This window comes from Cyprinus carpio, chromosome B24 (assembly GCF_018340385.1).
Source record: "Cyprinus carpio isolate SPL01 chromosome B24, ASM1834038v1, whole genome shotgun sequence".
Taxonomy (NCBI): Eukaryota; Metazoa; Chordata; class Actinopteri; order Cypriniformes; family Cyprinidae; genus Cyprinus; species Cyprinus carpio.
This window is the reverse complement of record NC_056620.1, coordinates 17,263,215-17,287,259: the sequence shown is the minus strand read 5'-3', so window position 1 is coordinate 17,287,259 and position 24,045 is coordinate 17,263,215. Positions and strand designations below refer to the sequence as shown.

General features: G+C 34.1%; 1 protein-coding gene across 2 annotated transcripts in view; it reads left to right on the top strand.

The window, feature by feature from the left end:
- The window catches only part of LOC109109324 (5'-AMP-activated protein kinase subunit gamma-1-like), a 56,692-nt gene that overhangs the window by 15,694 nt on the left and 16,953 nt on the right, over nucleotides 1-24,045 (top strand). The window contains exons 1-4 of one of the 2 annotated variants that reach the window (XM_042752195.1): nucleotides 5,645-6,461; nucleotides 11,865-12,061; nucleotides 15,206-15,257; nucleotides 21,709-21,818. In XM_042752195.1, coding sequence (XP_042608129.1) covers nucleotides 6,362-6,461; nucleotides 11,865-12,061; nucleotides 15,206-15,257; nucleotides 21,709-21,818 — 459 coding nt within the window. In that variant the 5' untranslated portion in view covers nucleotides 5,645-6,361. Of the gene's footprint in view, nucleotides 1-5,644; nucleotides 6,462-11,864; nucleotides 12,062-15,205; nucleotides 15,258-21,708; nucleotides 21,819-24,045 lie in introns of those variants that run through there. The other variant, XM_042752194.1, reaches the window with a different exon arrangement.

The following is a 24,045-nucleotide window of genomic DNA, read 5'->3' as shown; positions in this document are numbered from 1 at the left end:
AATTACCATGGTACTATCACATTTTTTTTACATGAAATGTACTACTGTAATAATACTATAATAAAACAAGTATCACATAAAAAACTCCTTAATAATTTTATTATAGTATTATTAATACATACACTTACTATTATCATAATAGTAATAGTAATAATATTATAGTATTTGAATTTTTTAATTTTAATTTTAATTTTAATTTTAGTATGTCCTTTTGCCATTTTTATTATTTTTATTTTTTGTTAATATTTCTATCTAGGTTTTATATATATATATATATATATATATATATATATATATATATATATATATATATATATATATATATATATATTCTTTTATTGAATCTAGAGCTAGATCTTTTGTTTATCTAGATTTATTTTATTTAGTAAGTTTAGTACTTTATTTCAGTTATTTTCCCCGTCTTTACATTCAATAAATAAATGAAAATAATAATACTAATAATAGTTTTACTTTTAGTTACTAACAACAACACTGCATGGTACACTATGATAGGCCTATATATTAAAATCCTGGTATAACCATTTGATTCTTTAAAGTACATTAGAATACCATGCATGGAATATTATTATAGTTATCATACAATACCATTATCTGATACCATCACTGGACTTATATATTTGCATAGGAAAGTTATGTATAATTTGGTAATATTCTCCTTATATACTGTAAACGGCTGGTCACTGCCGTGTAGTTTAGGTGTTTTTAAACTCTTTGGACATTCAGGCTGGCAGGCAGCTCATAACCCACAGGTTTCAGCAGCACCAGTCCTGTGATGATATGAACACAGCTCTGCAGTTACATAATCCAGTCTGTGAGAGACAAGAGTTAATTTTAGTTCAGGATGTGTGGAGTGCAGGGTTTGGTCCTGTCAGCGCAGAGAGAGTGGTAAGAACCCTTTAGGAATCATCTGACCCTGCTGAAATATTCAGCGATTCCTCGCCCTAATTTGTGTCTCTTTTATGCTTTCCACTTTTCTCTTATACACCCACCGAGAGAATCTTCCCTGGGAAAAATGCAGAGCTACTGGTTTTCTTCAGAGGTCCCCGGTGATACCTTGAGCTGAGAAAATCATTAGATCTGCACAATTTGTCACGTAGGATCTGCACTGTACCCCTAACAAACACAAACACCTCATCTTCCTAGTATTTGGTCATCCTTTCGTAAATGAATAAATCATAAAATATAATATTCATTCAACAAATCAACAACTAATTTCATCATTTATCAAACTGACTCCTAATACACAAATTAATCGCATCACAAACATACATGTTTCTTGTATTACCATAAAATATGTGTGCTGCACAAATATTTTTGGACTGCGAATTCTAATCGCTCGATTCTATGCTATTGTGTGATGTATACTATATATATATATATAGATTATATAATATATTAGATCATATATATACATATCTAGCTATATATATATTTATATTCATATAAATTATATAACATATAAATATATTTAATATATAAACCACATATTTTTGTTAAATACGTGTATATATTTATATTCATATAAATTATACAACATATAAATATATTTAATATATAAACCACATATTTTTGTTAAATATATACATGCATGTGTGTGTATTTATATATACATAAATAACATAACACACAGCACACACATATACTATCGTAAACAAAAACCCTTTAAGATTTTTGGGATGCGATATAATCAACTTTGTTAAGCACTACATTATATATATAGAATATATATATATAGATATATATATATTATATATATATACACATACATACACACATATATACCTATATTAAACCAACCCCATCCATACTTACATAGATCATATTATTAAATTATTACTGTACAAAAGACAGGCGAAGATAATTGCACCACCCCACACACATGCAAATTTAAGCTGTTATATATATCAGCTCCATTGCTTATCTATAAGAGTTTATATTTATAAGTTACACTATTAGATATCTATTTCATACCTTAAATCCTATGTCATTACTGTATTTAACTTTTTACGTTGTTCATTATTTTTTAACACAATCGAACTCAAGAATTTCATTATTTTTATAAATAATATCTTCAGCTTATTTGCAGCACCGTCATTTGTGTATGAGAGCAGATGTGATGCTATGTGGTGGTGTGTGTGTGTGTATTACAATTAATTAAGTTGATTAAAAAGTCAATTTTACATTTTAAAATATTTAATTAAAACTTGAAACAAATTTTAATTAATATACTACCTTACAGACATTATTTTGAATTAAAAGTCAATTAATTAAGTTGATTAAAAAGTCAATTATGGTTGTCAAAATCACTTCACTATGTGGCAATTTTAGCTTTCTAACATTTACCCAAACATCTGTATAATGTTAGAGGAATGTCTCAGTGCTGTCATTGTGCAAGTGCATTCCTCACCCTCATTCAGGCCTTATCTGGGAATACTGTTCATCACTGGATCGGCGGCTGCAGAGATCCCCTGTCTATTTACAGAAAACTGCCATGTTTGCACATCATTTCCTGTCAAAACATATAGAATGTGCATATCCTTATAGGGAAGAGTTTACAGACTGGCAGTAAACGTGTCTGTTCTGTGGCAATCTTTCTAGAACATTCTCACTGAGAGAAACAGCAAAAAAGCATCTCTGACCTCTGAGAACTTCTGTCATTATTTACTCACCCTCAAGTCCTGTAAGACTTTCAATCAGGACCCTACATGTGGTCTATATGACTACTGATTTTCTCTGCCATTCATAGGCCGCCACCTTCTTTTTCTAAAACACTGACTGGAAAAGTCAACCTGGCTTGACTCCAAAAGTACAAGGTGACCTGCAGTAGAAAGCAGCCCCACTCTTAGATATCCAGTGACTTGGCATGCCTCACTCTCACATGAAAGCTTATTAAATCAGGCAAATGAAATAGGAAGATTTTTCCAGCTCTGACACCAGAAGAGCAGGTCAGTACTTGCTGATGGACACAAAAACTCTTGTGAGAGACCTTGCTGTCTCCTGCCTACACAAGCAGCCTGTGCCAGCTGATACAGAATCTCATAAGTGACTGCTTTGTAACGCTCTACATACTGTAACCAGCAGCTCACAATGGATTCTAATGTTAGCGTGTTGCTAAGCTACATGGGTTGAGTTCTGAATTGAAGAACTGGCTCCCTTTCAGTTCATGAGTATGAAACTGAATTAGCTTCACACCACGGGAAGCAGAGGAGTTTACTAAAATGCAATTTAAAGAAATTCAAAACAGGTGAATAAAAATGATTTTCCCAAAGTCCACAAAAGTTCATTCATTAAATATGATGAAATGTATTCAAACTGGTCTACACTACTATTCAAACGTCTGCTGTCAGTGTGATTAAATTAATCATTTTATTCAGCAAGAACATGTTGAATTAATCATAAGTGATAGCAAAGAAAACATTTAGGCTTATAATGTTACAAAGATTTCTGCTTCAAATAAATTGTTTTGACCTTTTTGTTCATCAAAAAATCCTAAAAAATAACAATTTTGTGGAAACCATGATAGATTTTTAAGCTGCACAATTGATAATAATGAAAAGTGTTTCTTGAGCAGCTAAACAGCATATTAGAATGATTTATACTGAAGACTCCAGTAATGATGCTGAAATTTCAGTTTGCACAGAAATAAATAAAACTAGTAACTAGTTATTTTAAATTATATAAAATTTTACTATATTAAATATATTAATAATATATTTTATATATTAAATACCCATGTATAATAATATAAAAGTATGTATATTACATTAAATAACAATATATTCAATTGTAATAACATTTCAAATAAAGGTTTGTCATGCCAAAATTCTAAAGTTTTTCTTGATAATCTTTGCTTTTCTAGTTAAAATTACAATGATTTCAATTTACTTTAAATTCTGCTTCCTTACAGTCAAATTTGAATTGCAATTCAATTCCATTCTATATGGTGTACAACCACGATTAATAGTCAATATTTCTCTCAAAAACGTAGATGTAGTTTTCACTGAGCGTGTTGCAAAGCATTTTGGGATTGCTGCCTAGGATTTGGCAAAAACAGTATCTTGTATCGCAGCATGTTCCCACCTAACTTTAAGAACAGTTTAAAAATGTTGTCTTGGTAGACATCTCACTAGGTTTAAGAATAGAGGTGCTGTCTGTGGTGGGTCTACTTTTACATGACTGTTCAAACAAAGAAAGTTTTTTTGTTTTGTTTTTTGCTAGGGCTCCATTAGTGGTTCCTGACTGCATTTTTGTCCTAAAAACTGACCCTGTCCTTTCCAGTGTTTTGTTGACCCTGGGCCTTTGAAGATGTCTGGAAGCACAGTGGATTTGGAAGGGATTAGCTGTTCGCTTCTTCACCTAAGGCACTTTTTGGGCCCAAATGAGTGTCTTTAGAAGTGCCCCTGACAAGGAACGACAGCAGAGAGTTTGGAAAATGAGAGGTGATTACTTAAAGCCCATCTAATTCTACCTACACTCTTAAAATCTCTTGGCGTGGAGCCTGGCAGTGTGACTTTACCCACTATTAAGTGATTAATTTGGTGCCTTGAGTGCAGTGACAGAGAATGATTTGTTTATGATGGTACAAGAAGCAGGGGTGATCAGATGTTGATGGCCATTATCACCAGGGACATGTATTCATTAGCTAAAGTGATTGTCACCGAGATTGTTTTTCCTCCTTGAATGGAATACCCTTCATGACCCAGATATTGGATTTCATCAGGGTATTCTTTTTGAGACTTCCAGATTTGCTGTGTTACAGGGCAAGGTACAGATTTGATCTGATATTTTGTGCATCGATTTTAAGTAATGTCAGTTTGTAATACAGCCAGAGTAGAGCAGACAAACTTACGATGCAGATAAATAATGCAGGAACATGTTCAAAGCTTAATGAAGTTACATTAATTACAAGTGTAAGTGCCAGCAACAGTGAGCCATTAATAAAAAACAAACACACACACACACACACACACACACACACACACACACACACACACACACACACACACACACACACACACACACACACACACACACACACACATATATATATAATAGTTTTTTTGTTTGTTTGTTTTTATTAATGGTCACTTTTTTGAATGGATGTAATTAATGTAATAAATACATTTAATTATTATTATTTAATTTTTTATGGGGAAAAACTACATTTTATTGCAATTTAAAATACCTGTTTTTGTAAGCTGCAATAGATTACATATATTAAAATATATTTGAAGTATATTTTAAAATATACTTTATTCCAGTGATGCAAAGCTGAATTTTCAGCATCATTACTCCAGGGTTCAGTGTCACATGATCCTTCAGAAATCTTTCTAATATGCTGATTTGGTGCATGATTTCTTATTATCATAAATGTTGAAAACAGCCGTGCTGCCTAAGATTTTTGTTAAAACTGAATAAAATTATTAATTTCTTTATAATAATAATAATAATAATAATAATAATACTTGCCTTTGCTAGCAACACTAATAAGAAAATAGAAAAAAGATTTCACCTTGTATTAAACAGGAATGTTCTCCCATGGTGCTGTATTCATCTTAGTTTGGCAAGGTATTTGGAAAGGTTAAATCCTATTTTATGGTCCCGTGATTATTTTTTGTGTTCTCCTTAATGAGATTTTTTTTTTTTTAAACCAGAGGAGGTCAGAGACCACATGAAATTAGAAGTTTCTTTCATATTAACAAAGCTCAGTTGCACACTAGATGGTGAATTTTCTTTTTAATTATATATTTTTTCTCTTTTGCTTTGTCTAATATTAAACCCCCAAAATACAGTTCACTCACGCAGATACACTTAATATATGTGAAAGGACTTGAAATATTAATGAGTGGGCGGAGTTTACTGCTGTTTGGCCAATCATCAGCGATTCTAAAGCAAGCATGGGTTGGTTTCCTTTTACAGTGTCCTTGTTTCACATGCTGTTTTGAAGGCATGAATTCACACACACACACACACACACACACACACACACACACACACACACACACACACACACACTGGCATACACACAGCTGCACTTGACAATCTGCTGCAGGCTTGCCAGCCGGCCGGCCACTGATTCAGAGCTGTGAAACAGAAACAAGAGTCTGTGAGTGAAAGGAGCTAGAAAAAGAAGCTGAAGAACCCTGAAGGGAGCAACTTTGGTTAAAGAGCATGGAATAATCCTTGAAGAGCACCTGCCACTGGCTCAATGATTGGGTGATACGGATCCACGGCCTCGAAGTAACTGAAGAGATCCAACTAAAACTTCTTCCAGCACTGTCTATGGGTACGGAATGACCTATTGCACTGTCCACAGCCTCTCCGAACTCCCTCATCACCCATGAAACGCTTTAGCAGCCTGAGAGGGACCAAAAAACGCAAGGACCAAGAGGGGCGGACAGGGAGACGGCAGTCAGAGCCCCACGGCCTCCTGGGAACCAGTAAGATGGCAGTTAAGGCTTATTCTGCAGCATTGTTTTTTTTTTAGCAACATGCACTTTATTAACATGACTTTGTTATATATAATGTATGTTAAAATATTTGGACACTTGTAAGAATAGCATTGCATTAGATATCAAAATATCAAACAAGCATTTTCTTAAGTAAAACAGTTCAAAATAAGAAGTTTAGTTAACACTTTATTTTAAGGGGTCCTTGTTACATGTTACATGGACTTACTATTATAATTACAATAAATGAATAATAACAACACAAAAAAAACCAATAAAAAAAACCCTAATCCTAAACCTAACCATATAGTAAGTACATGTATTTAATATATTACTGAGTACTTAAATGTAGAATTATACCGTAGAAAGGACACCTTAAAATAAAGTGTAACCAAAGTTTATCAGGTCTTAAATTTAAACAATATGTTTATTGTAAAACAAATGATGAAAAGTATTTCGGCACTTTCTGGTTGTCCAACTTTAATAGATCTGACTAGCTTATATATGTTATTTTGTAATATTGTGTGTTGATGGATTTGCACAATAAGAGCGTGAGCAGCAGAACCCTTTACCTGTAAATTTGACAACCTCTAAAAGTTATTTCCAACCTCACAATTAAAAATCAAACAACACGAAATACAATAACCATAAAAACTAAAACTAGACTTCTCAATATAAATATAATTAAAATCTAACAAATACAAAAATTTATTTTGGTCAGAATGTGCCAAGTTCTAAAAATTAAGCTGGTCTGCAATGTGGATCGACAAAAAGCTGTTAAGATTTGTATGACTTTTTCTAAATGGGATGTTTTGTTTTCTTCGGGTATAATGAATGTGAAGAGGCTAATCCTGTGATGTTAATAATGGGAGTTGTTATTTATAGTCTACTGAGAGTTTGTTTCAGTGGGACTCATTAAAATATAAAAATGTCATTGGAATACTGGGAGGAAATAACAAGGGCTAACAGGGGTTTGCCGCTGCAAATTGGGTTTCACGTACAAAACATACACTTTAAATGACATTTTATTCTTTTTCGTGTCAACTTCAAACAGTCTGTCGAAATGGTGTCTGCTGCAGTAAACATCTGTCATGTTGTAATTGCGTTATGTTCATATTTTGTCTCCTATGGGCGCCAATTTCTGCCTCAGAGAAAAAGGTAATTGTGAGATAAAGTTTAAAATAATAATCAGAGTCATATTTTGGGGTATAAATCCACACATAAGATATCGTGAGGTTGACGTATAAGGCTTCTAGTCTTTCCATCACTTTAATTTTTGTGTTTTATAGCTTTCTGTATTTTATGTGAGCATGCATTATCTTTTTAACCATCTGTGCTTTAGTGAAACAATAATTAAGAGATGTCAAAATGACTGATTGTTTGGCCACCCACATTTAATTATACCTATTAATAAAGATTTCATAAAATTGTGTCATTAACCCAACCCATTAGAAAGAAAGTGCTTATAAATTCTTATATCACATTATGAATAATATTATACAAATATATCTACCATTGTATAAATTGAGTCTTGCTTCTGTAAAAGCAGTTGTGTGCTGAAAATGAGAGCAGCAAGCGTTAAAGTGTTGTGAATGTCACACACACTGCATTAGAAAATGCAATCCTATTGGTCGGTTGAATGGATTTTGACAGGCATCACTATGACATGGAGATGGTGCCTGCTGGGAGAACAGCCTGGACTTTGTGACACATGGATGCCTGTCACCAGGCAGAGACACAATCCAAAGCAACAGTTATTGTAGCTTGTGTTCTCATTGGCCATATTTAAACTTTGAGTATGCACTTTAATTCACAAGACATATTGCCTATGTTTTGAATTAAACACTCCTGTAGCATACCGTGGATACTGTGTAGTATACAGTTATAATAGTAGTATATGTGCATTTAATTCATTAATTAATAAAATCTTGATACATAATGTAAAATGGAATATTTAGATTAATAAATTATTATTATTGTTATTATTATTTTTTTGTGTGAAATGCATTCTACATTATCATACTTTATTTTATTTATGAAAATGCATTCAAATGCAAAAGTCACAGGTGATACTGATTCTGGCAGAAATGGAAAAAGAAAATCAAAATATGCTTTGAATGGGGTGCAATTTTCCAGGCAATATTATGAAAAATCGCCATCTACTAAAACTGCATACTGCACAAATGTGCTATTCTGAATGTAGTCATCTTCGTGTTCTCAAACCAGATGTCTAGAAAAAAAAAAGCTTAATGGCCTGCTAATACAATTAGAAAACAGGCTATATTTATATTCATAGCTAACCATAAAGCTGTCCCAGTTTTAAATCATATGCAATTCTGCATAAATAGCTTTAGGGGGCGCTGCTCAACTTTATAGATCCAGAAATGCCCTTGGAATTTTGATAAGATCCACATCTCTGTCTGTATTATGTCTTTAAGAAGGCTTTGCTATCCTTTCTTCAGAGGATTTTAAGTTATTTTTACCTTTAGAGAATGTGCTTGTTCTCATGCATGTCTGATGATATCTTCTCACAGACAGCCCTGCCCACATGTGAACTCAACAAATGCAAATGCATAGCATGACGTAATTATGAAAGCTTTTATCTAGTTTCATGCCATTAAAAGCACATCAGTTCCAAATGGCACATAATGCATGTGCATTTAATCAGCTGACATATGTAAAATACTTTGGCTGCTCATCACTCAGTCAGAGCAAAAGAGAGACAGACAGACGGAAAGGCAAATTAAGAGGTCAGTGTTGGTTGATTTGACTATGCTGAGGCCTTTTGTGAAGTTAGTTGTGTTATATAACAAATATGAGCATATAGCTGCATTACGCTGAAAAATGAATCACGTCAAGTGCTGTTGATAGTATTGCCTTTCATGTCACATCTAATAGAATGCTATCTGAACTGTAAGCGGAGTGAATGTGAGCGGGGTTAACTGGCATAATAGCATGTGGCTTTGGGTTAACTTGTCTGACACTGGGTCGAGGGTCATCGGTCACTGAAGATGAAGTTTGTTAACCTCTGTCTGCAAGGTAAACATCAAAAGACGTCATGATGACAGTAGAGAGATATTTACAGAGTGAAGTTCACTGCCTAGAGTCAAAACAACATCAAAATGAACAATGTCTAATACACATTCTTGGTCTAATTAATTATCAGTGTACATTATTACAAAGAAATGCAGACCATTTTATGTGGGGGAAATGTTAAGTTTCAGTCTTTTTTAAATGGGTTTTCCCAACATGAACTGTATGGAATTGTTCCTTTTTTATTCAGATTTTAATGTGTACACTCAAAGCAGTATTTATAAAATAAAGCATAAATGTGTTTTGCAGGACGATAAATGGTTGGGATTCCACTAGCTAAGCTAAAAGCCAGCTGACATTTCTCAAAATGAATTTCTTCCTCAATTTAACCATTAAATAGCCTCAGAGGCTTTAAATGTGATTTGAAATCCTGGCAATTTATGAAAAGAGCACGTCAGCATAATGATACAATGGAGACACCGCGTCTAGAGTGAGCAATCACGTTTGAGGAACATAACCTTTGTATTTACCTGCTTAAATGTGTTTGAATTGAACACAACAAGGCTTTGGATGTCTTACATAACATAATATCAAAGATGCATGGAGCCTTTGGACTAGACCTGTCTCAAGCCTGGTTTTGATTTGATTATGTTATGTAATTATATTAAAATGATATGATAGTAATATGGCTTCATAAATATGCCACTTGTATTGCTCATGAGGACAGTTTAATTCGATAAGCACTGCAAGTATGGCCTGTGGGTGTGTTCTGTTCAGCTCTGAATAACGTATGTCTGGGATGTGCAGCACTTATCATTCACATCCAGCACTGCTGCAATGATCACGTGACTCCGTGGTCCTGATGGTAGATGATCCCTGGGAATTTGTGTGAAAGATGAGAACATAAACTCCCCGTGGATTCATTCAGGTGGGGTGAGGGGCTATCGCCATCCTGATGACATCCTCACAGAGCTCCCTCTAAGTTCCTCCTACCCTGCTGTTTATTTTCTATTATGTGCAGTGTTTACTGGGCCGATGGCTGACTGCTATAAAATAAGCTCTTCACTCATTCAGCAGCCATGGCCATGCAGTCTCGGCTGAGGGAAGATATGGCTTGGTGCAGTGAGCTGAGGTAGTCAGGATGGCTTGTTAATCATTTCTCATTGCCTACCTGTAATGGATTCCTTCATCGCTCTTTCACACGTGATAAATGCTTGTGATTTTTTGTCAAATATGCTCATCAATCAACTTTGCCTGCCATCTTTGCACCCACAACATAGATAGATGGATGGATGGATGGATGACAGACATAGATAGATAGATAGATAGATAGATAGATAGATAGATAGATAGATAGATAGATAGATAGACAGACGGAGGGAAGGACAGATGGACAGACAGACAGGTGAATGGATGGACGGACAGATAAATAGACAGAGAGAGAGAGAGAGAGAGTGATGGATGTAATCTTGGCTGTTCTCTTGGAAATATATTCTTACCTCATTGGCTTGCTGATGGTATCTTGGACTCTGCAGGCAGTGCTACATTTCACTCTCCTCTTATCGACTCATCAAAGCAGAAACTCAATAAGTTTCCTCCACACACCACTCTGGGAGAGCAAGCTGCTTCCTTAAGGCTTTGCAACCGAATCTAGCCGGGGAGAAGACGGCACACAGAAGTGGGTCACGTTCAAACAACAGGGAGCTGAAGCGATCACAAAAATGCAATTAGGGGGCCCAAAATGAGATTGATTTTCTCATTTAATGGCCAACTAATGTGCAGTACGAATCCAAAACGGACAGGCCAATTACTAAGGCGATTGGCGTGATAAACACTTAGGGGAAATTTTACAAATGTGTCACGTTTGGGCCTTTGCCGTGTATTGGAAGAATCGTGTAGCCTCAGTTACTGAATAAACACATCCAGAGTGGTGTTGTTTATGCCGTTCTTTTTCTGTGATCTGACTGCAGTATGGAGGGTAGAGCCTGGAGGAATCACAGCATGAAATCTGCAGCCTGCAACAGCAGATGAAGTGTAAAATGAGGTGATAAAACTCTGCTCTCCACACTGCCTGCGGTTCAGACCTTATGGCCCCTTCTATTTCTGTAGGCATGGATCAGAAATTACGACAGGTACAGCCTAACCTTTAAGTGACAGGTGGATCTAAATCATCCTTCGTGGGCAGAGAATGGAATACAGTGAGACACTGTAGCACAGTACACAGTCATAAAGTCTTAAAGGCGCAGTGTATCGTTTCTGTGATAGTAACAACATCAAACTGAATTCCAGATAGATAGATAGATAGATAGATAGATAGATAGACAATATCTGATGTGTCTTATCTTCTGTCTGTTTGTATAGCCTCTGGTATCTCCTCATCACCTACCACTCCAACACAACTGACCAAGCAGACTTCGGCGTTTCTTTTGGAAGCCAGTCGGAATGACACCGTGCACCGTTCCTCCTCCTCCCCCCTCGACACGGGACAGCACTACAGCCTGCCTGCCGCAAAACCACCGCCCTGTCCCTGCTCAGCACCTATATCTACCTCACGTGCGGTGAGTGATCTGCTGCGAGACATTGATACATCAGAGTCATTTTTGGCATCATTCATTTTCAAGCGATGATCCAATAGATGTTTTAATTACTAAATACAAGCAAAAACCATTAAAGACAAAGCATAGTGCTTTCTGACAGAAATTCTTACGTCCTAAGAATAGTGTTTCTTTTCAAGAATTTAAACAAAAAAATTCCAATATGGATCAGGTAAAGCTCATGATCCTTGAAAATATGTTTTGATCACTTAAAGAATGCATGCAGATTTTGCAAATGAAAAATAAAATAAAATAAAGGCTACTTGTAATGGCATTAGACATTGTACTTATATAAAGCAAATTGTCAAAAACTTTGACCAATATATATATATATATATATATATATATAATATATATATATATATATATATATATATATATATATATATATGCTGTGTATATATAATGATAGTACTTTATGTAGTATATAATTTTTTAAGATAAATATGTTTAATGCCACAAATTTTATACAAAAATATAATGACACATATATATATATACTCAGAATGTGAGAGGAGTAAAAATTATATATATATATATATATATATATATATATATATATATATAATATATATATATATAGTATATATATATATATATAATATATATAAATTTATATTTTATATACCGTAAATATAATTTATATAAATGTATAAATTGCTAAATTATTAATTATTATAAAGTTTTAAATTATATTTACACACACACATTTATTTATCTGAAAAGTCACATGAATATTACTCAATGTCTTTACATATATTTATTATTTAACAAACTATACAAAATATTTACAGTATATATACTTATTTATTTTAAAATCTATATTTAATTATTGAATATATATATTCAACATTTCTAAATCTACAGGACATCTTCAGGCACACAATACTGTCACAACTCGCCAGTTCCTGTCAGTGGATCTAATCTGTTTTTTTACGACTCAACCCACTGACCGTTCATCACGTTCACAGGCCAAAATCAATACAGCAGTCACCATCTGCAGTGCTGTTGTCCTTGCCTCCCGCCTGGTAATCTGAGCGGAGGTCCAAGGATGCACTCAGCAGATGTGTTATCAACTTCATGTGTATTTCCTTTACTCCTCCTCTCACACTTTGAGTCTCATTCACCTACGGCACATTCAGTATCTGTTCATAAAGTTTTAATGCAAATATAATAATTGATCAATAAGGTCCTATAATCAGCCAAATTTAAATACTCACTTTGCCGTAGTGTTACAGTAGTATAGATAAAAATACAAAAGTAGCACAAGTTTTGTGAATTTTTTCTCTAAAATTCTGCTACTCAGTGCAGTGCAATAATGTCTCTTTATCTTTAACAACCCCTGAAAATCCACTCTCAGCGATTCTCATTTTATGTACCATTGATCCACTGATGTGCTGAGTGCGGGTCTCATATGGGTCAATGCGGATGGACAGAATCACTGCTGCTCAGACACCTTCACTGTTCACTGCTGTCTTTAAAATAAACTCAGTGCCTCTCACTCTCTGTCAAGCTCTGACACTTTGAGTTACTACTTTTTCCCCCCACTTTTTCCCATTACTTGTAATTCCCCAGATTTGTGAACTAACATTTTTCTCCCTTATGTGTTTGTTTACTTCTGTTGTATATTCATGGGGTTTTTCTCACAAGGGCTCAGATTCATTCAGACAGCCACACCCACTGATTCATCAGCCAGGAATTTGGGCACAGTTCATTTTAATTACCCTTCATGCCTTCATGTCCAGATTGTTGTGTGAAATATCTTTGGAGCCGGACGACCTCTACCGGTTTTCGTAATTTTTTACAACTATATATATATGTATGTTAAATTGATTCTGTCCCATCTAGGTCTAAGGAGGGCCATTAAGGGGAGAGAGATGGAAAAAGACACAGGAGGTCAAGAAAGAGTGTCACGGCCAGATGGGCACGACACAAACAGCTTTATTTGCACAGTCTTTCTGTACATTGCAGATAAAGCTCATTTAAATTTGGACACATAGATGTGCAAATATATTTTAGACATGAAAGAGTAGAACTTGATCTTGGAAAACCACTAAGCACAATCAAGGAGAGAAAAAAACTGCCATCTACTGCTGTACAGTATATTTTCTCTGGCGAAATGTGTTAATTTCAGTATGCGATCAGGAATGTTGCAGAAAACTGCAGCGTCTATTGGAGGTACAGTAAATTTGACATTGTTCTATCTTCTGACTGCCGTTATCAGACTCTCACATTTTTCTTTTTTGACTGAAAGTCGTGAAAACACTATAGTTATTCTTTTGCTATTTAAGCAAATTTTAATGCAAAAAAATATATAGCCTATGGTAGGCCTACTCATTCACTGCTTAAAAATTACCCAACTAAGACGACTTACGCTGCTAAGACACCCGGAAATGTGAAAAAGGTGTGTTGACAATAGACAGTGGACCTTTTTGCATGCGAAATGTTGCTGTAATTTCGCTAATGTGAATGTACCTGCAGAAAGAGTCACTGAATAAGTGAACGAATCATTTTTTTGTGAACAGACTCAGAGATTCGATTCACCGGGATGAATCAAAATCCCCACCCACCACCAGCCAGTTTGGACAGGCCGACTCCGCTCGCTTTTATATTCGCACATTGTCTGTTGCTCATAACAAGAAACGAGTAAAAGCGGAATATTTGATTTAAAACACTCCCTATCAGACCGTTGGCGGCTCGCGGATGCAGCAAACTGGAACAGTCCATTTGCAGAGAGCCGGTGGGGGAAGGTCTCTCACACTGGATGCAGGGGTACACAACCGGAGGACGCCTGCAAAAACTGACTGTCCCTATAAGGACCGATGGACCCAAAATCATGAGCACTTAGTCCGTTTGTTTTTTTCTGCTCAGAACCAGTTCGATTTGCGCTAACGCCGCTTAGTCTACTGTGTCTTTATTAAACTCTGACAGCCAACTTCCGATCTCACCAGTCTCCTCACCGTCTGTCTGCCAGTGTGTGTGTGTGTGTGTGTGTGTGTGTGTGTGTGTGTGTGTGTGTGTGTGTGTGTGTGTGTGTTGTGTGGACGGCGAGGGGATTGCAGCCTGAGATCGTTTCGTCTGTGCTTGACACTGTCACTCTGTCCCCAGGTCCACGGTTTATCTGAAGACATGCTGGAGAAACTCGATCTCGAGGATGAAGGTACGTTAAGCCTCTTCGGGAAATATATGTGTCTCGCGTCGTGATTGTAACTATATGCCTTCGCTTTCTGCACCGGCTGCCTCAGCAGCTTCGCTGTCTTGACATTGTGATGTTCTTTGCTGATTTATTTAGTCCTCACACTTCCAGGGATAGTCTATTTTGATCTCATTCATAATCTAACCTGGGTATAATCTCACGATGCGGGTTTTCCACGGTCATTTTGGGGCACAGTGGCATGGCGTTTTTATTCAAGGTGTCGATTTCACATTAAGCTGCTCGGTAGGAATCACTGGAGATCCCAGTAATGTATCGGGATCCCCATTCCCCTTCGTCATCTCTAACCTGTTGGGTGTACATGCGTCAGATGATGCTATTGGCTGGGGAGCGTCTCACCCACGTCAAGGAGTCCCTCAGGGGTGAGGGTAATGTCCAATTATGTTTATTCCTTTTGCAGTTGTAGATATTGATCACATATTGATCACTTAAACGATGAGAATGTTTAAAGTGGGGAACTCAGTAAGTGTTAAATTATGCACAACCTTTTAATCTGATACAGGATGTGATATGAAATTAGCCTTTTTTTTTTTTGCTCACTAGCCAATATCTCAATATTACCAGCCACTCATTTTTTTTTTTTCACCAAGCATTTTGTTTAATTCTAAACTACTAACAAACTATATATATTATGTAGTTCTATATTTAGAAAATATATTAGATTTTTAATAATATTTTAATATAATTTGTAAAAAATAATTAGCAATTTTTTAAATATATACTGATTTTTCAAAATTCTAAACTAACAAACTATATATATATATATATATTAGTTTATATAACCTATATAGGGATGGAAATAAAATGTGTTGTATTATATTTTAAAAAAAAACAAATTTTATATTTTTTATTGTTTTTGGTATACATTGCCTTTATACACATATACATACACTGTACATATAAATTCAAAATATTTTTAAATAAGTCTCTTAAAGCTCACCAAGTTTGCATTTATTTAATAAAAAATATAGTAGAACAGTTAAACTAATATATTATTACAATTTAATATTGCTGTTTTCTAATGTAATATATTTTTTATGATGGCAAAACAGAATTTTTAGCATCATAACTCTCTCATCATAACAGTCTTCAGTGGCACATGATACTTCATAAATCATTCTAATGATTTGGTGCTCAAGAAATAAATCGATGTTGAAAACAGTTGTGCTGCTTAATATTTTTGGAAACCATAATTTTTTTTTTTTTAATTCTTTAATGAATTAAAAGTTTAAAAGAACAGCATTTATTTAAATAGATATATGCTGACAGAATATAACATTTCATGTAAAAGTATATTTATATTCCTTTTGGTTTCATTTAAAGCATTAATGCAGAATATTGTTTATTAATGTGATATCTGATTGTAAAAGTAGCTTATGGCTGTAGTTTTAATAAGCAATCAGTCCCATAATTATAACTAGACTAAACAAGGAATGCTGTGCGACAGAGTAAGACCCAGCCCTCAAATGGTTTTCAGAGCGGACATTTTCCTCTGAAGTGCTTTTGCCTCTGGCAAAGTTTTCCCAGCAATATGAGGCGAGCATACCACACTGATCTGGCAAGTCTTGCCATTATTTATAAAGGCTTTTGCTGCTGTTCTTTTAACTGTTGTACCTTTTAGGGGAAACAGAGAGCAGGTCATGCAGGCTGCAGATCTGCAATCTCATGCTGAGGTTGAGGGTTTTCCCCAAGGCACCGGTGATGGTGGAGTCCTCAAAACCCTCTCTCACACTTTCACCTCTCACAGATATCTATCTCTGAACTGTAAAACCCCAGGCTGGTGTTTTTGGTTACGCTCACAGTGGCTGGTTGGAAGAGGCCAAAAATTAATTTTTTACTTTTGATCTCAGTAAAATAATAAACGTTTAGCGTTTTTAGATGAGTTTGTGTTGGCATGCTCTATTCTGTACTGACACAATGACATGTGAACAGAAGAGCAGTGTGCTTTCTGAAGTATTAATAGCATGTGCTAGTTTTTGAAGCGCCATCATTAAATGATGTCTGAAGGCATTGGTTTGAAGTATGCAGTTGTGAAGCGTTCCAGCGCGGCCTGGCTTGTCGATCTAATAGCATGTGAAAACCAGAGTGTTTTCAACAAACAAAAGATTCATTCTGCTGTAATTCAGTTCTTTGAATAGCCACGGTGGACATCAGCCAAAGTGTCATGCCTCTGGTTGTTGTAGATCCAAACATCCAGACTTTCTGAGTGGCTTTCTTTTGTCATTTGTTTGGGCTTATTTGAGGATTATATATATATATTAGCACAAATCCCACACTAGAATGGGTGTATTGTTGCTCTCATAATGAAGTGTGGAAAAAAGCCATTTTCAACAACCTAACCAACGTTTGCTATTGGTCAGGCATATAAAGTTACAACAGTAGGGTTTCGGAAGTAAAAATCCCATCTATTTTATCTATTAATTAATTTATTTTTAATGTATTTTTAAAACGATTTTTACATATAAACCTTTAAAAACAGACCTACTTCACGAGCTACAAGGTTGTTAATCAATGGTATATGCTTCTCTTGAAGCCATCAGCCCACATTATTTCAATACATTTTTTTAAATATTCGTAATTAACAGTAGAATTGCTAGTGAAAAAAAACATTTCCCATGATTCAACAAAAATCTCAACCAATCAGAGAATCTAAACAAATCACGCCAAAATAACTCTTTATCCCATTAAAGGGGTCATGAACTGAATTTTTTTTTTATTATTAATTTGTACTGTTCTCTGAGGTAACCCTTATAATGTTATCAAGATTAAAAGACAAAACAAAAAAACAAACAAACATCAAAATTATATGATGTAATAGGCTATTTTCTGTCCTGTTAACACCCACTTCAACAAAACGCTAACATTTAATAAACTTTGACAATCTAAAACCCAAAATGTTTCAAATTCACATGCTTGAATGTTTCAAACAGTCATTTAGATATTTATATTCGCTTTAGTCTACACCATGGCACCAAATAATTAATACTTAAAGAAAATTCTAACCTAAAATCGAACCTAAACATGGCCAATCTATATATTGACTGATTCGTCATAATTGTTTGATAATACTTACCAGGTTCCATTAACATTAGTTAACTACATTAGTTAACATAAAAATATAAAATGACTGCATTTATTAATCTTAGTTCATGTTAGTTTCAAACTTTAAATAATAAATTATAAAATCAAAAGTTGTGTCTGCTAATATAATTCAATGAAGCTAACGTTAACTAACAATAGTTGTATTTTGATTAATCAACGTTAACAAATAATATTAACTACTGGAACAATTAGCTATTGCGCATTATTAGTTAATGTTAACCTGCTTTAACTAATGTTAACTAGTGGGACCTTATTGTAACGTGTTACCTATTGTTCTTTCGTTCATTTGAAATTTAATCTTTTGCACTCCTAATCTTGAAACAGTTGTTTACTTTATATTTTTGTGAATTTAATAAAAAAAAATTAAGTCTTTCTTTAGTAAAAGATCTTTAATAAAGTTATTTAACCTGTTAGGAGGAAAACACTTTTTTTTTTACTTACTAAATTATATATTGTGATAAAAACCATATACTGTGACGAAATCTTTAATGACTATTGTGAAAATTTGATACTGTCACATACCTAATGTACGTACAATTTAACAGGGCTATAAATAATAGCATACTTAGCCTATTAAATAGAGACTGAAGCAAAATTATTCAAAAACCTTGTGTACTTTCTATATTCTGATAAATTAAATAATTGTGCTTGTAAATTTCTTCTTATATCCCCTTATTAAGCTAAACACATAATTTGAAAAATTTGCATTGCGGCCCTAAATTTTATTAATGCTTCTAATTTTTGAACTTAGAAGCACATGTGCTCCTTGGGTGAAAAAGGTAAGCGTCAAGGCCTGACATCACAAGTGAACAGAGGACTGAGTTCTTACTGATGACGCGGTCAGGACCTTAAAAATAAAGTTCATCCAATCTTTCCTAACGTTGGGTTCAGAAGAAAGTGATTGCAAAGACCACAACTTTTTCCACAACTTGGCACTACAGTTGTTTTCAGAGCCATCTTTGTTTTCTGCATAGACCTGCGATCGCCTCTCTCATTATTTACACTACACACGCGAATCGGTGGGCGGGGCTAAACAGGGAGTGATGTAGAAGCAGGCGTTGATCTTCTTCTGCAGAGGCGGTGCTTATCCACACTATTACATCATAGAGTCGTACATTCCACAAGCCGTCGTTTTGGAAGATTGGCTTCAATAAACTGTTTTTATATGAACAAGAAAGATTTGAGTTCTGAAACTTATAGGATGCTTTTATAGTACAATGAGCTCTTATAGGTCAAAAGATCAAGGGAATTTAGATTTTTTAGTTCAAAACCGCTTTAAGCACTTTGAATCACATGCAAAGTCCCGCCCCCAAGCTCTATTGGTTGAGCCTGTTGCTATGTCAGACAGGTCTGGATGTTCAAAGTCTTTTGTGTTATTTTAAAGCGCCTCAGTGTTTTTACTCTTTGCAGAGTTGTTTTGCATACACTTTACACATTTTAACATATTAAAAGTATGCTAACTTCTCACAAAGCACATATTGTTTCAGCTGCAAGCGTTTATTTTTTTGAAACCCCTCAGTAAAGTTTCCTCGAGCAGCAGCAGCTGGACTGTCCTATTTTAATCGTTTCCATGAGCTAATACCAGACCTACTGCAGGACTGTTCTTTGACAATAGCCAGTAGTGTTAACAGCGCTGAGCTGAAGCAATGGTGAGAAATACTTTGAACACCAGGCTTTTATTAACCTCATTGGACTGAATGCTTTTTGTGGCCAAGCATAGTCAAAGAAATGTTAAGGTCAATCACTTCAATTCATTGTAGTTGGACATGGTTGTGAGTCAGATGTTAAGTTTCTCAAAGCAGTGGTGCAAAACTGAGTAGAAACTGTCAGTCTAGTGCTTATGAACACAAAGCAGTGGATGTTGCTGTCAGAAAGAGCTGGTCTTTTGATCAGTGTTTGTTGAAACAGTCAGATACTGTGGGTGTCTAGACTGTGGGGGGAGACGCACCGGAGTCCTGCACATACAGCCTTGCGACAAAAGATTTCAGTGGTGTTTTCAGTCTAGACAGCTTCTGAAGAAGCAGTTCAGTGTCTAAGAATACTACTGGAAGAATTACCATGGCAACTGGGGACATTAGGCAGGATGCTGCTGAAAGGAACAACAAGAAAGACATCAGAGTTCACAGTTCAGTGAGTTCATGTCACCCATTTGTGTCATGCTGCCAGATCTACTACAGTGTTTCTTTTTTTCTTTTCTTGTTTGCTTAGTCCAAAAAACATAAAAATAGATTAAACTACTTTTCATACACCTTTAAGAATCCCAAAAAAATAAAAAAAAAAAAAATATTTTATTACTTTACATTTTCTATTATTATTATTATTATTATTATTAAGGTATGTTATCTTTATTATATTTTTCTAATATTTCTATATATTTATTTTTTTATATTTATTTATTTATAATATTTCTATTATATTTGTTTCACTTTATATTTTCTTTACATTATATAAGTTAATTAAATATAAGTATCATATTATAAGACAATATACATAAAATAATCATATAATTATTATTATTTTTATTATTGTTATTGTTATTAACATATAGTAGATGTTATCTTTTTAACATGACTCATGTTATCATACAATCATATTAATAATAATAACTATAATAAATTATATTATTTTTAATAATGAATGTAAGTACAATAATGTAAATATAATATGCTTAATATAAAAATAGTCTTAATATTAAGACTATGAATGTATTAAGTATCATATTATAAAGGCAACATACATGTTAATAAGAATAATCAATTATCGTTCAGTAATATTTCAAGTACATGTTCAAATCTGACATTTATTTACACAGTATAAATGTATTATATTATCATATTAATATGAAAATTAATAATAATAAGAAGAATACTTCACTATTAATACATTATTGTTACCATTATTATTATATTTAATGTACTTTTTTATAATATTACACTTTATATTTTCTTCATGCAGTATACACATTTTACACATTAAATTATATAGCTGATATTATATTTTAGGAAAGGCGTCCCTCAGTGGATCATCTTAGTGGGGCCCTTGACATCAAAAAGTACAAAAAACATTTATTGTACTGGTGTACCTTGTAAAGCGTCCTTGAGCCTGGGAAAGGCCCTATATAAATTAAACATTATTATTATTATTATTATTATTATTATTATTATTATTATAATTATCAGTTCCTCAGCCTTCTAGCAGGCAGTGTGCTGTCTGTGCTTAACAACTTATTGTCTTGTACTTATGTCTCATTTTGCTTTCATATTGACTGTGTTTTCATTTATTGCTGTCTTTACAGCTGTTGAACAATCTGAGAGCGACATTTACATGCGGTTTATGAAGTTACATAAGTGCTATGACATCGTCCCTACCAGCTCCAAGCTTGTGGTCTTTGACACGACGCTGCAGGTAAGAGCTCTGTGGATGTGTTTATGTCACTGATAACAAATCTATGTCAGACATGTTTACCATGACTTACAAAATACTCGCTCTGCAAAGTTAGTTAATGAAAAAATGCTTTTTTTGTGTGTGTGTGTGTGTGTGTGGGGGGGGCTATTGCTATTTTTATCGCTCACCATACTTAACGATCATAAGTACACTGTAAAAAAAAAATATTTTTCAAAGTTGTAAATAAGACAAGTTTATTGTGTTTTACAAAAAATACTGTTTCAATTTTTCTACTTAAAAATGTTTGATTTAATGTTACTTGCCATTTGTTTGTAATTATTTGTCAAATTTAATAGAAATTTCTGAGTTTCTACACCAGTGTATTACACTTCTGTAACATGTCCCATTATTTTATCTAAATAAATAAAAAATAAAATTCTACAAGTGAATTTAGACAACAATATTATAATTAACAGTATGAAAAATAGATATTCATTTTGAAATTTGCTTTATATTTAATTATATTATATTTAATTTATTTATGCTTAAAGATAGGGAAAGAATTCCTGAATCAAAACGTGGCTTCTTTTTGCATGTCATGTATTTTATTACAATTATTTCAGAATTTATTTGCTTTCCATAGAGATAATTGGTTTGACCAGTATGTATGTATTTATTTATTTATTTATTTATTTATTCATCAGATATTCCTTTAATAGCCTTCAATTATTGTGGAAAAGTGAAAAATAGTGAAGAAGTGAAAACACAAATAAATAATTAAAATACAAATAGTAATTTTAAATTCTACTAGTGATTTTAGAAATAATTTCATAATGTACAGTATGAAAATGGATATTGATTTTGAAATTTGCTGAAGATTATATTTAATAATTATATTAAATATATTAATATTTTTAAAGCGAATTAGTATATTAAAGTGAATGTTAGATGATGGCAAAGATTAAATAAATGTAAAAATAGGAGAAATGAGCATGCACTGTTAAATATTCAAAGTAAATCAAATTAAATGAAATGTTATATATTTAAAAAAAATGTTTACATTTTTAAGTAAATTTAAAAATCTCTATTATCCACAGATAACCAATATGGTATGAATATATTGTGCATCCCTACTTAATATCTTTTTCATTTGTTAGTGCATGAATGTTTTCAAAATCATCCATATGCTGTTAGCTTCAGCTGATCACATGACCTCTCAGTCAAAATGCTGCAGTTTTTAGAAAGGAGGCCGTTTCATAATCTCTAATCTGTGTTCACTCGTCCCGTTTGTCTCTCACTGTCTCTCTCTATCTTCATCTGTTTCTTTTCCTGGTAGTTTGTTATACCACATATTGATGTTTTCATCTGCTGTTCTCCCAGCGCGTTACACATATCACATACCATCAGCACATATGTTTCCAGTCTAATCCGGTATTGCACGTTCAATAGAGGCACAGGAACCCATGAGGTCACTGCTCCACTGTCGATACATGTAAATATTTGATAAATCCTAGAGGAATGGTCTTCTTGCTGCTGGCAGGATTGTTTTGCTGTGTTCCTGATCACTGACTCTCAGCAGTGATATACTAGCTGTCAGCACCACCGTCCAGTTCACAACAGCTTCCATACAGCAGAAAGGCCAGCCTTTGGGAACGTCTCGTTAGGTTCTTTGCTATGACTCGATTAATGTTTAATAATCTTAGATTGGGCTGGAACATCACCCAAGAAAAGAGGCTTGCATGATTTTTTTAAGAGCGCCCATGAGACGCCATGATTAATGCTTTGTTTGGCTCCATGGCAGTATTGATAGTGTTTGAAGGATCGGCCCGCCCAAATCCTCCTTGGTGGAATTTATTCAAAGACGAGGAAGGCTCTGTGCTCAACTTTAGCTGGTACTAACAATTACAACATTTTAAGAATTCCACAAGATTATGGATGGTTTCCGTTAATTGGATTTGGATTTATGCCTGTTGTAATCAGTGACATGGCAGCCAAAGTGTAGAACAGAGTTTTGTTAAAGGCTTGGAAATAAATACTCATTCTACAGGTTCATACAGGCCTGGTCGCCCATCTCAGGTTATGTGCTTGCTTTGAGTTAGTTATCATAGAAGTACTTTGCGAGGACATATTTATGCTTAAAGATAAGGGAAGAATTCCTGCGCTTTTGCGTGTCATGACTAGTATATATTTTTTCTCTCTTTTTTTTTCCTAAAATTGCTTCAAAATTGATTTGATTTCCATAGAGGTA